This window comes from Eucalyptus grandis, chromosome 6 (assembly GCF_016545825.1).
Source record: "Eucalyptus grandis isolate ANBG69807.140 chromosome 6, ASM1654582v1, whole genome shotgun sequence".
Taxonomy (NCBI): Eukaryota; Viridiplantae; Streptophyta; class Magnoliopsida; order Myrtales; family Myrtaceae; genus Eucalyptus; species Eucalyptus grandis.
In genome coordinates this window covers 32,151,674-32,165,684 of record NC_052617.1, presented here as the reverse complement: position 1 = coordinate 32,165,684, position 14,011 = coordinate 32,151,674, and the positions used below count along the sequence as shown (strand labels likewise).

Sequence of the window (14,011 nt, the reverse complement as noted above, 5' to 3'; positions counted from 1 at the left end):
CAGTCTTTTCAGAGCCGGACAATAATGGATTCCCTCCATTGACTTTTTCAAAATGAAGCATAGCAAGACCAAAACTGAACAGCGACTCCTTTTTTGAGTTTGACCCGGTTCCTGACTCATTCACTCCAATTTCTCTTCCTGGACCACCACAGGAACTTGTGAAGTCGGGCTAGGACCGTCCATAATAGCTCATTCATAAAGAACAAGTCACCTAATCAAGCATCAACCTTGAACCATCATTGATTAAGGTAGTTCTACATCATCTGTTCATATAAGTCAACAGCATTTGACCCTGTGCTCACTCATGATTGTCCCTTTACAGACAAAGGAATCCATATAGCTGGAGAGAGAGAGAGAGAGAGACTAACTACCAATTTCCTACCGAACACAAGTCCTAAAGACAACCTAAAAGAAAAAGTGGAGTTCACCTTCAATCATGTTCTTGTCCCCACATGTGAACCAACAGTTGAACTTGAAGTGCCGGTCAAAGCAGCATCTGCTCCATTGACTATTGACATAATCTAAAGTGCATGAGCATTTCTTTAGCCTCACAGCCAATTCGGAATATTTTATACGAGCCAACAACGTCTAGTGATTCCCAAACTGTTGTCGCACTTACAGTATGAAGCACAAGTCTTCGACATGCATTAACCACTGCCGCGTTTAAAATGTTCCCGGATGAATCTTTCGGCATAAGATGGGTACTTCAACCGGATGTATGCTCGGAGACACTTCTGGTACGAGAAATCTATCCATGCACCATCGGTTCTTACAACAAACAAACACCTTGAAATTCTAAACTGGGGATGTCGCTCCACCTTCATTGAGAGGAAAAGGCATGTTAGATCATTCCTTAAATGTTTCGATCATGTCATGACATGTTCTGGCAAGAAAGTATGTCCCATGTTTACCTCAATGACAAGCAATAAACTTCACCATAAAAGCATAAATTACTATGAGCAATTGGAACTACTGTGTCGACATATTTCTGCTCAAATAAGAACTAGAAATGTTGGCTCTATCTTGAGTGCTAACTACAAATTAATAGACCTATTACCACACCGGAAAGAAGCTCTGTGGTACAAAAAGCAATGGGGTGGAAAACAATGGTCATAATCTCTCACCTCAAATTCAAAAGCCACCTTTAGGGTCATACACTTAATGGATTGCCAGGTAAAAGGGGCATGTGACGGTAAACCCAAGAAAAGCTAAGGAATATATCAAATAATGACTCCTACAGGCACTCAAGTTGACAGAGAAAGAAGAAAGAGAACTTTACCGAGATAAATAAAGGACAGAAATATCTGAAAAACTCCTAAAAAAAGAAAAAGAAAAAAGAAGAAGCAAGCCATAAGTCAACTTAACGATAATTTGATATGTCCAGTCTGTTACTTACAGCGTGGGATGTTGGGGCAATTGCAGCATCATTGCAACTGAATTATTTTACCATGACATGAAACCTCGATCTCCACTACTCTGTGGAATAGTTACTGTCAATATGATGAGTTCTCTCACCTAGTTTCCTCAGTGCTTGTAGTCTCCTATCGAATTCATTTTTCCTCTGTGATCTAAGTATCACTGGTACATGTATGATACCCATCTATGCATGCCACTTTGTCACTGTTAGTTTTCTTAGGATTAATAATTTCTTTCTCCTTATGCATGTATTTCGTATTAAACTACATTCATTTAACTCAAACAGCAAAGCACTAGATCCTCGAGAAGCACAAGGAGTTCCTTATATTAACCAGGCATAATATGCTAGTAGCATAAACTCATTCTCTCATTACTGAGTAAACTCATTAATTTTTTTTTTTTTTTTTTAAAGGACGATGATAGGCCTATTAAGAGTGGTTTATAAAATTTATCTACTTATGCATCAGATTTTAATCAAGTGTTGAACATGTGAGTTATGTTTACAAGCCCACTTGCTGTCTACACGTGAAAATTATTACAAGAACAAGCATCGTTGGATATAGCAAGTGTACTGCACTTCAAAATTCTACTAAGACAACCCAAAAAGTTGAACTATAGAAACATTAGCATTTGCAATTGGGAGCACTTTTGGCCATTAAAAGAAAAGGGTAACCGTGTGTGATATCATAAGAAAGGAATATGAGATGCCAGCATAGGCTAGATATGCAGAACCAGGAACAGTTGATGGTCATTAACTCAGTGATGTAAGTGGATCCATCGAATATACAATCATAGTTCATGGCTTGCAGCTGAAAAATGCAATAAGAGCAGAAAACAGAATCAAAATTTTGCAATAGATGCCAAATGCATGCCATACCACTTGGTTGCTTGATTTTGTGGTTAGGAGAAAACTAAATATCCATCAATAACATCACCATCCTAACAACTTGTTTGAGATCAATCTTCAACTTGGCTGCTAAGTTATCTTTTCTTTTTTTCGTCTCTCTGAGGAGGGGAGGTAAAGGGAATAGGTGGTTATAACTTAAATTTTAATTAGCAGTGTAAGTGCTTTAAAAATAATTGCCTGTAACATGAATGTCTCTTTTAGTTTTTTCCTCTTTGGGAAAAAGCCACAAAGAACTTCAAACTATGCCCAATGTGACACACTTATCCTACATTGTTTTATTTTGCACCAAAAACCCCAAATTTGTACTCGCGTGACATATTTACCTCGATTATGTTTCCTTTAGAAAGCATCATTAAAAGTCCTAAATGCGGCTAGCGTGGGCAACAGAATGCAAATGGCGTCGATGCCACACCCATCTGGATTAAGTGGACATTAACAAAACGGTGCCATGCTCTTCATCTCTCTTGTTGCTCTTTGTCTCTCTCGTTTTGGACATTAGGATTCTTCCTGGAGCTCGGTTTTGGGAGGTCGGGTTCTTCCTGGGGTTAGTGATTATAAAAGGGAGGGTTTGCACAAAAAAAAAAAAAAAAAAAAAGAAGAAAAAAAAAGAAAAGAAAAGACCATGTAGACCTAGAAGAGGTGTGAAACAGCACGGAGGAGAAAATTGCCTTGCGAGTTGCAAAGAGAGCCAGGATAAGGAATGTGACAGATCTGAGACAAAATCAGAGCTAATACAATGCTAATAATTAATATTTCAGCATGTTTCAAGGCATTCACTCAGATGCTACATGGAATGGAGGGGAAGACCAGATGGTACTGCCTCCTAAGGTGAAAGTGGCGGAGGAGTCGGATTTGAGTGTTTTGTGTATCAGTGATTAAAAATGAAGATTAATGGGTGGAACCAAACCAGACTAGACCAGGCTATTGAAGCAATTCAAAACCAGAAACAGGGGCAAAACCCAGAATCAGAAAAACACCAGACGGTATAGAAAACCATATTTTGGAACAATTTGAACTCATAGTCACTTGCCTAAGTTGAAACGAAGCTGGATTTGGATAAATCTTGGTCAAACAATCACAGATTCGACAAGGAACCGAGAGAGAGATAAACACAAAGAAAAACCCTAAAATTTGCACAAATTGCCTTCAACAACTGAGAGAAGAGAGCAAACGGCACTGTTGTGATCCACATAAGCCATTAAAAAGATGTCATTTTAATCACTTAATCGACATAAACGCCAAATCAGCTTCATTTACATTCTGTTGTCCACGTCAGTGGCCATGTAGGACTTCAAATGGTACTTTCTGACGGAATCATAACAGAGGGTAAATGAGTTACATGAGTACAAGTTTGGGTTTTCTGCTGTCACCAAAAAAGGTATAGCGTAAATGTGTCACAAAGGCTATAGTTTGGGGTTCTTTTGTGGCTTTTTTCCATTTTCTTCTCAAAGCAAATATAATTGCAGAAGAGCTTACCATTATGTAATCAAGTCCACAACCAATTTTGTCTTCAGCATGTGGATGATGTATGAGAAGCTTCTCTACAACAGTTTTCTCATCTTCAGCTGTCAGTTGTTCCCCATCCAAGTACCTGGTAACCAAAAGAAAAAAAAAAAGAAGCAAAATAAGGAACTGAGAGCACTCTCAATTCACCAACTGCTGCACATGACTTTGACGGGTAGGCGCAGTTCACAAATGAAGCAACTATCAACACTTTTAGTGTGATGCAAATGTTTTCATCAGTTAACTTCTAAGATTTATCTGAAATCAAATGATTCTGAGCTAAATCATGACTGTGTAACTTGTAAGCCTCGTATGAAGATCCCACTCATAGTCCACCAAAAGGACAATTCGATAACTATCAAACAAGACAAATAATCCTCTTCACCTATAATCACCATTAGCTTGTTACAAGTATCACAAGTTGTATAGGAGAAACAGCTTTTGTGAATGTAACTAACTGAACTATGATCAGCATGGTATGCAGCTAACCACCAAATAACTGATGCCGCCAATTTTAAATCAAAAGCCTTTTGCAGCATCTTGTATGAACAACACCATTCTAGATTACTCATTAATCCTATGAAAGAATATTTTTTTATGCAACTTTTGACACATTATTTCCTGAACTCTAGGATTAGAAATGTAGAAGTGAGAAATCTGATGAAAAAAGTACAACCAAAACTGAAACAAGTAGTCATGAAGTGCAGGTGAGATTCAAGCATACAATAGCGAATGGCATCATAATACCAGAAAACAGACTAGAGTGTATTGGGAGAGCTTGACATGATTTACAAAGTCCACCAAGTTCCTGGCCATTAAGAATAGAATATGGACAAATATTGCCAGTGATTGAAATGAATTTAATAGTGCAATGGAAGAGGAGGAAGATCTTAGTGAGCAGGGATATCAAGCAGCAGATTAAGCACATTTATTAAGCTTAAAATTGCTGGAGGAATGTCAAGTGGTGATGGCCACTGTCAAATGGTAAATGCTGTTTGTCATAAGGACAGGTGCCATCCTTTGAGCAATGAGAAAATGTCAGGGAGATAGGAGTTCTTCCTAATAATCTTAAGTCTAAAACATACATGTAGAAAACAAATGACCTGCAATCGTGCGTAACAAACTAAGAATATCTGTAGGCTATATTTGAAAGACTCTAGGAGAGGAAACTACGTGAAGGAAATTCTCATAATTCTAAATTTTCCATCCTTTTTCTTCTCACAGAAATTTTAAATTTTTCATTGTTTTCCACTCCAATTTTCATTTTCCCCATTTTCCCCCATTTCGTAAACATAGCATTAGTGTCACAACAACAAATACATAAAAAGTGACTCCATTTGCACCAATGAAAACGTAAATACCATATACATCTATGTAAATATGTTATTACAGAGCTTGTAGGTTGCCAGATTGGGCCTCTCCTCAGTGCATTAATTCTATGTCATATAGTTATTTTATGAATTTAATACTATCACATGGATGTCTGAGATGGACATTTAGAGTCGCCAACATCAATTCTGGGATATAAAAAATTGTTCGTTCTCTCCTCTTGCACTTGATAGATGAGCAGATATTCCTAGTGTTTTGCTTCTCTTCCAATGTCCAAGTTTTCCATTCCATTAAGTTTTGTTGTTACACCATTACTTGTCTTACCATTTTTATTTCTACCCCACCTTTGAATGATCCAAAACTTAATTTTTTATCTACTACTTTTGTTTCGAATTGATAATTACTTTGAATGTTTTCCCTATGATCTCCAAGAAAATATTTCTTTTCAGCAATCCGATTAGCATCTTTCCATGATTTTGTTACAATTATCTAAGCATTGTTGGGAAGAGTAGGACGAATGAAATCTCAACTTGTTTTTTTTTTTTTTTTTTTCAAGTCAATTTAGCCATTTAGTTATTTACTAATCTGATTAGGTTTACTGACAAAACCAAAACAAACACGTCAATACTATATTATAGAGACATGAAAATTAGTTTTCTTTCGCAGTTGATAATATTGTCAATTTTATCTTACAATGTGGAACAAGGATGAAGATATACACTAACAATTATCTAAGCATTGTTGGGAAGAGTAGGACGAATGAAATCTCAACTTGTTTTTTTTTTTTTTTTTTTTTTTTCAAGTCAATTTAGCCATTTAGTTATTTACTAATCTGATTAGGTTTACTGACAAAACCAAAACAAATACGTCAATACTATATTATAGAGACATGAAATTTAGTTTTCTTTCGCAGTTGAAAATATTGTCAATCTTATCTTACAATGTGGAACAAGGATGAAGATGTACACTAACATAGTTCCAATGGGCATCACAGCTCATCTAATTCCTGCAATTATCAGTTCAAAGTTTTGCCAGGTCTTGGTTTCATCCTTTTTTATACTAGAGTTTGAATATCGATCCCATCTTCCTTTTACATATTTACATTTCCGGAAAGACCACCTATGAGTAAATAACTTAATTTTTTTCATTGACCTTGATTCTGTGGATCCTTTATTTATCTGTTTTTTCTTCTTAATTTTCCGAGTAAACTTATAATCCCGCACAACGCGCAGGTAAACATTTACTATAAGGATAGAATAGAACCACAACCATAACAATTATGCTCTACACTCAATAGAGGGGATATAAAATTTTTAGTCAAACAATATAGCCACGCATTGTTATCTTCAAACAGCATCGAGCTTGAGGACAAGTATCTGTCTTTTATACCTTCAAAACGAATAACATAGTAGTTGGATGAAGTGCTGAAATATTACCTAAGAGGATATAGCATACTACAAACATCACAGGCATGTAAAATATTCTTCAGTCACTGTTTTGGTTAAGAATATAATTAGGCACCACGTATGAATGAAAAGGTCCAATATAATTAATAAAATCAACTTTAGGCATCTGCACCCTTCTACAATGAAACTTATTAGCTAGCTACGAGACCATTTTCTTAAAGTTATTGCATTTCAAATGAGTTGGTACCCATGTCATATAACAACTATGAAAGCTGGGAAAGGAAATCTCTTAAGTTTCCTTCTAGTTCTAAAGCTAACGATTTCTGCTCTGCAATCATGGTTACATGGCACATCTTCTGCTATCCAAGGTTGGCTTGATCTCCTGCAATGCCCATAAACCTTCCCTTTTCATTTCTTCTTATTCCTATTTGTATCCTCAGTCACTGTTCAATTTGAAGTTAATGGTATAGAGGAAGGTTCCCGCTAATAAACAAACGTGATTATTGACTCTCCCAAATTCTGGCAAACAGCATCATCAAATGCACATCAGTGAACTTCTTGAATTTCACGATATATTAGATCAATTTGACGGAAAAAGTTCACAAGACAGGAGATGTCACTCCTTGCCTACTTGTTGATTAGGCAACATGCGAAGGCATCACCAAAGACTACTATGACAATCCCCAGCCAATTAATTCTTTTCTTTCCGGTTTGACTTATATGCTTCTATGTGTAGACATTGGTAGCAGTTAAAGAATTCCATGTAGCCTAGAAGTCAAAGGCAATGCTTCACATTCATTGCTCTGTGCAACTGGCACAAAAGCAGAAACCATGAGTTAGATATATTTTTCCCCAAGCGGAACCAAGAATTAGAGTTGTCCAGTCAGACTACAGACTAAGACATGGTGTTCATGCAATATTCATCAATGTCAAAAACCATTCTTTGAAAGATGTGGCTAGGAAGACATAATATGTGACCCCTCCCCTTTTTCTAGTGTACAGAGAGGGAGCAACCGAAGAGCCTTTGAAGGAATTAAGTCTGCATCAGTACATTTCAAGCCATCCAATTGGAGAATGAAATTGGATGAGGAAATGGACACAATTCCAGGTAATCGGATCCCCTGCATAGAATTCTTATTCCGTTGTTTGGTTACTCTGTTACAGTGTTGAGAGAGAGAGAGAGAGAGGAATTACAGTGTCGAGAGAGAGAGAGAGAGAGGAATTTTCCATCTTTTGTGAGGACATGTGCACTAACGGAGACTGGAAAGAGCTCATTGAGGGAGGCAGAACAAGTACAATAGATGAATCTATGGGAAGAGATTTTGATTACCTCCATCAGCTAGGGAATTGGATTCTGTTGGGATTTTGCAGTGCTTCAGTGCTCTTTTTCCTTGTAATGTTTCCATACAATGGAAACAGTTTCTCAGAAATGGGATTCCATTTCCATAGAAAACCAAACAAGGCCACAAGAACAAATGCAAATTTCTCATTTTTGGCATTAAAAGAAGTCACAAGTTTTTTTTTTTTTGGTAAGAGGTAAGTATTATATTGACTTTTGAACCAAGAGCTACACAAATGTACAGCAAGAGAACCGGCTCCAAAAAACTTGCACTCAAAAGGACACAGGCGTCAATTCGAGTGGAAGGGAGCCGGGGAAAACTGCACCAGAAAGACACGGAAGCAGCAGCAGAAGCCAAAACAGAGGCAAAGAAGAGACAAATAAAAAGAGGGCAACAACAACCAAAGCCACAAAAACTGCAACAACAGAAAGGGGTGCCAAAACGGAGAAACCAAGGCCACACCCGGCAAGGAAACTAAGACAAATATGCTTGTATCCTTGAGCTACTTTTTTGAGCTTTTCGTAAATGGCTTCCCTCAAGCCTTTGAAAACTAATTGACATGACTCTGGTGCCTTCCCATTGAGATCATCTTATCTCTACTTTTCAGAATAAGAGGAAGAACAATGGGGAAGAAAATTAGAACAACAGAAGAACTCACCACTTGTTTGATAATATTGAAAATGAGTATTGAAAATTTAATTATTGAACTTTAAGTGTCGACCTAAGTGCTTAAAATGAAAAGAAAAAGTTGTTTGATGATAGCAAAATTTCAAGTCTGAGTATAATTCATTTCTTACCTAATATGAAATTGTGGATAGTATATGTAGGTTTTAGCAAACTGATTTGCAATCTATTGAGTTAGTAAACCATTAAGTAATTTCACGAACTTTTTACTTAATTGGAAAGTCAACTAATAAACATTATCAAACATGCTTCATCTTATTAAATGCTGAATCTTTTCACTTCAACCTCTTAGTCTGCAAGTCCATTTCTCCCTCTCTAGTGAACTTACATGCAGAAGAATTCTCACAGATCTCTAGTTATCCTCAAAATTTTATAATCAATACCCTGAAGCCAAATATAATTAGATGATGATTACCCGCACCAATAGAAGATAACTTCAAAATTTTTAATAGCTGTCTTAGGGCCTGAATCCTACAAAGACTGAAAAATTTAGCTGATTTTCAATTATGCTGACTCAGCCCCAGCAGTTGACCTAAGGAGTGGCCCAACAGGGGACTCATTTCCATGTATCTTTACTGGATCACTGTCGATGTCCAGCGAAATTGCTAAATGAAAATAAGAGACTGACAGGTCCTGATATGGTCAAATATATGTTTTGTAAAAAAACATGAAAGAACATTAAGGATGATCACTTTATATGTGAAAATAAAATCTAATTTCTACCGCCCATGACAGCTTCAAAGATAACTATAAGAATACGTGCAGATTAGGACATGCAGGGCAAATCATTCTGATTATTGACCATCTTTTCACTTTCACTTTTTTGAAGGCCATTTTTTAACTTAATAACTAATCTTATCACCACACTAGCCCTATGCTGAGCCATATCAGCAGTTCATCATGTCACTAGTGGAATACTGCTGGCTCGCTGACATGTACCTTCACGGTAGAGTTGGAAAATCAGAAATTCAAGGTAGAACTGAAGGTTCTGCATTATTATTACTATTAATAATGTAATTAGACCTTTTTCTATACAAAGTGAAAAGCTAACATCCATTGCTAGCATCAGAGTGAGTAAAAGAGTAATGGAGGAGAAGAAGAAAAGAGAAGATAAGGAAAGCAGAGAGAAACGGCAGATTGGAAATTATCCATCTTCATTTTTTTCCAAGACAAATCAATTGCCTCTATGGAAAGCAGTTAAATGTTCAGGCTTGGAATGATAAGAACATCATATGAAGATAGTACAAGGCGTCTGCAGATTTCTAAGCAGTCAGTCATGGTTTATCTAAAGAGAAAAGGCATGCAATACAAGAGCGGTCTGCTGTTCTGATTTGGTGCTCAAGAGTACCAGGATCCTGAGTTATAAACTGAAGGAAAGAGGATGGTAAATAATTCACCACAAGAACCATCCATAGAACCACTTTTATCAATTAGTAGAACACAGAAATAGTTGGATGAGAGAAGTGCCGATAAAACTAATAGGAAAGCACAAAATATACGTGCGTGCGCATGCATAGAGAGGGAGCGGGGGAGAGGGAGAGAGAGAGAGAGAGCTGCTGTCTACCAAGGGTAAGCAACTCATTCGTCTGAGTGAGATGTATAAAAATGCTGTGACTTTATTTTCTGGCTCTTCATTCAATGAGAGATCCCAACAGGTTTTCAAGCCAAAAAGGAAAAAAAAAAAAACAAAAAGAGAAATCCCTAGAGTTGTGTGTTTTCATGTTCGCTTACAATTCTTCACCTAAGATGCTTGGTGCCAAAGAAGGATGCATTCATAAATTCATAGCCATTATCAAGTTCCCATGTAATTAATCACAACCGACTTTCACCTTCCAAGCTATGTAGGTTCTTTATCGAGGAGTTCACCATCCTTAAGCAAGCTATCGGATTGATATAACCCTCTTCTACATAAAGAAAAAAATTTCAACATCGTTTGCTGCAAGGCAAACCTCACGTAAGCTGGGTGCATGCAAGCTAGCTCCCGATGTAAACACATAACGAACTGTAAATCGAAACACGCGTAACATGCACTTTTCAGGCATCAAGTGAATTAGCATCCTAATTGAATCAATTCCTTTCCTATGGCACAATCTTCCACCAATAAGTTCATGCTCTTGCACGAAAGACCGACGACACGAAATATGCAAAGTTCAGTCAATAAAACTAAAGAAGGGCTCGATATCATATTCACAAATTCTACTTGAACTCTAATCGCTCTAACCAAATTCCGAACGCAGTTCATTAGCGCGCAACACCGAATCACCAGAACTCAGTGCGAAACGAACTATTAACACTCACGAATTCGCTCTACACAAGAATAATCGAATCATCGTCGGCACAGAACATCCAGTCCAAGAAATCATTGCGAGAGAGAGAGAGAGAGAGAGAGAGAGAGAGAGAGAGACCTATCGGAGTGGAGAATCTCCTTGGCGAGCGAGACGGTGGGCTCGATGTCCCTCAAAATCTCGTCCTCCTTATCCTTCCACTTCCGGAAGTCAGGATCGTCCCACCTCTGGTACCTCGGCGGCTCTTTGGTGCTCAACAACACCGCCGCGCCCCACTTCTTGTCCTCGGAGGACGCCTTCTCCCCCGGCGAAGCCGGCTCGGTCGAGGCGTCCGCCGCCGCCGCCGCCGCCGCCGCCGCGCACAGCGGACGCAGGCCTCCGGCGAAGAGGCGGTGGTGGAGCCGGAGGTGGAGGTGGAGCCGGAGGCGGAGGACCGGCGCGCTCCTCAGAAGCAGAGGAGGAGCTGCCATGACCGAAGCTTCTACTCTGCACTGGCAGCGCTTCTCCGAAGCGAGGATGACGACGCTCCTTCGCGAGGGAGAGATCACGTCCGCGCCGGGCCCACTGCATTTGGGCTCCGCTTGTTCGTTCGAGAAACAAAGCTTTCATCGATTTTTGCTTTTTAACGAAAAGATCTCTCCTTCGAAAGTGATTTATATTTATTTCGCAGATAATAAATAATAAGGAAAATTTCAAATAAGAAACTGAAGTGGGTTCATTTTCTCAAAAAATGACCCAAAGTGGGTATTGTATCAAATAAAGACCTAAAGTGGCTAATTTTGTCTTAAATAAGGACCCAAACTTTCAATCTTATTTACAGTTTGAGGTAGTTTTGTCCAAGAACATTTTTTCTTTAATTTCTTTTTCTTTCTTCATCTTCCTCACACCTCCTCCTTTGGTCTACATTACCTCCTTCTTCAACACCATAATCAGGCCCCCACCAGCGACCTCATGAGCTTCATGTCATCACATAATTGGTCCTCGTGACAAGAAGTCGGATTGGAGTTATTTGCTACTGGCTACCTTCTCAGATGCTAAAATCCTTAATTTCTCAAGATGCGTCAAATCTCGGCTCGCTTGTGCTCAGCCTAAAGCTCGAATTGACCTCCATTTGACTACGATGATGTTGGATTTTCTATTAGGGGTAGCGGTCGATAAGGTCGAGAGCTCGAATAGGACTTGTCAATGGCGGCAATGGGGCAACAAAGTACAACAGTTTCTACAGTTAATGATGTCAGATACAACTAATGATCAATCTCAAGATGGGGTATCGATTAAAAAGAAGAGTTGCGTCGGTGAGAATGGCAAGAGTGTGAGTGAGTGTCTCCAAACTAGGGATTATTGAAAGGAGCCATTGGCATTGGAAAGGGGAAGGGGATCTTTGAAAGATTGAATTTACGCAAGAGAGGCAAACCCAAATTTGAAATTGATGTGGCAAACTCTTGTCGACGTTGAAATAGTCGCCAGTTGCAACAAAATTGTTCTTTGGTGTGAAATTATTGATCACCAAGTGTTAATTGAATAGAGGCATAAGTTAGTCAAACAAGACAATTTGGAGATGCTTGGATATTGCTACTCTATTGTTGGCAAGTAGGACCGAAAACAACTCAAAAAATTGTAGTTGCTAGGTTAGCGGAAGGCCCGGAATAAGTGCAGTTTGATGCACTCTCAAGGCGAGAGAAATACGTCGCCAAAGGGATTAGTTGCATAGCTTGGGAGTTGGACAAGAAGTTAAGTCTCAGTAAAAGCAGATTCATATTATGGCTTTGAGATCAGAATTTGCGATGAATATTGGAATAAAAAGAAGTTATTTTTGAAGGCTCATTTCGGCTTCGTGGAATTGTCTACAAACCATTTTGAGGAGTGAAATTTAAAAATTTCAACGACTTAGACTACGTTATAATGGCCCGTGTTAAAGAAAACTCAATCTTGGTCATACACGAGATGACACAGAGCGATGGAGGTGATGTAGAGAGTGAGAAAGATGAAGAAAGAAAAAAGAAGAAAGAGAGAGACAAAAAATAAACAACAATGTTCTTGGACAAAAGTATCATTGACTATGAATAAAGTTAGAAGTTCAGGTCCTTAGTTGAAAGTAAGTTAGGGCCTGCATGTTTTTATTCCTCGTTTTTGTTTCTGAACACTTTTTTTTGTTTTTTTGTTCCTAGGAACAAAAAAGAACAGAAACGCGTTTGGTTACGTTTTTGTTCTTTTTTTGTTCCCGACAAAATTGGAACAAAAAAAGAAACAAAAAAACTTACTTCGAATCCGAAACACTTCTTGAAGGCCTAAAAGAACAAAAATGAAAAGAACAAAACCGGAACACTTCTCCTTCGTTCGTTCGTGCTCTCCCTTCTCCTTTGTTCGTTCGTGCTCTCCTTCGTTCTGGGTTCGTTTGTGCCCTTCTCCTTCGTTTGTGCTCTCCCTTTTCCTGTCTCTCCCTTCTCTCCGGCGCCTACCACTCGGCCGACTCTCCGGCGACTCTCCACTTCGCCGACTCACCGACTGAAGCTTCCGAATCCGGTAAGTTTCTGCCTCCTCCTTCTTCGGTTGACAAGGGCTTCGGCAAGAGCCACCCCTCCCAAATTTGACCCACCTTCGCCGACGGCGGGACGCTCGCTCGAGCCTCAAGCGAGTGTTGCTCGCCCCGATCTGCGCGCGATCCGGGCGACGGCGCTCGCTCGAGCCGCTCTGCGAGCTTGAGCCGCCGTGGGTCGCTCGGTAGAGCAGCTCCGGTCGCTCGAGCGGTAGAGCAGCCTCTCTCGCCAACTCGAGAGAGCATAATGAGCCCCAAGCGAGCGTCGATCGCCCAGATCTGCGGTAGATCTGGGTGACGGCTGCTCTCTGGAGCTGCTCTGCCGAGCTCGAGTTGCTCTGGTCGCTCGACAGAGCAGGCTCACGTCGAGCGGAGCCGCAGCTGGAGCCGCTCGCTCGAGCGGCAGCGCTCTTTGCCCGCCGCTCGAGCGGCGAGCAGCTCCGCCAACTCGCTCGAGCGGCATAGCAGCTCTGCTAGCTCGAGCGAGGGTCCGTGCTCGCTCGCTTGCGAGCACGGACCGACGCTGATCGATCCATTCAACGGGTGGATCGTTCGATTCCACAGGGCTTCGAGTGATGTTGTTATGTACTTCTTGATTTAGTTTT

At 39.6% G+C, this 14,011-nt stretch overlaps 1 protein-coding gene across 2 annotated transcripts; it reads right to left on the bottom strand.

Moving 5' to 3' along the window:
- Positions 1-212: 212 nt before the first annotated feature.
- LOC120294964 (protein DCL homolog, chloroplastic-like) lies at positions 213-11,416 on the bottom strand. Of its 2 annotated transcripts, XM_039316130.1 has the most exons (4): positions 10,991-11,416; positions 3,800-3,914; positions 620-818; positions 213-521 (listed from the first exon to the last, which is right to left on the bottom strand). In XM_039316130.1, exons 1-3 carry the CDS (start codon positions 11,338-11,340, stop codon positions 648-650), a joined length of 636 nt encoding a protein of 211 aa, XP_039172064.1. In that variant the 5' UTR covers positions 11,341-11,416; the 3' UTR covers positions 213-521; positions 620-647. The 2 variants fall into 2 exon arrangements, with proteins under 2 accessions (XP_039172064.1, XP_039172063.1); XM_039316129.1 differs by having other exon boundaries at positions 213-818.
- Between the last annotated feature and the right edge of the window lie 2,595 nt (positions 11,417-14,011).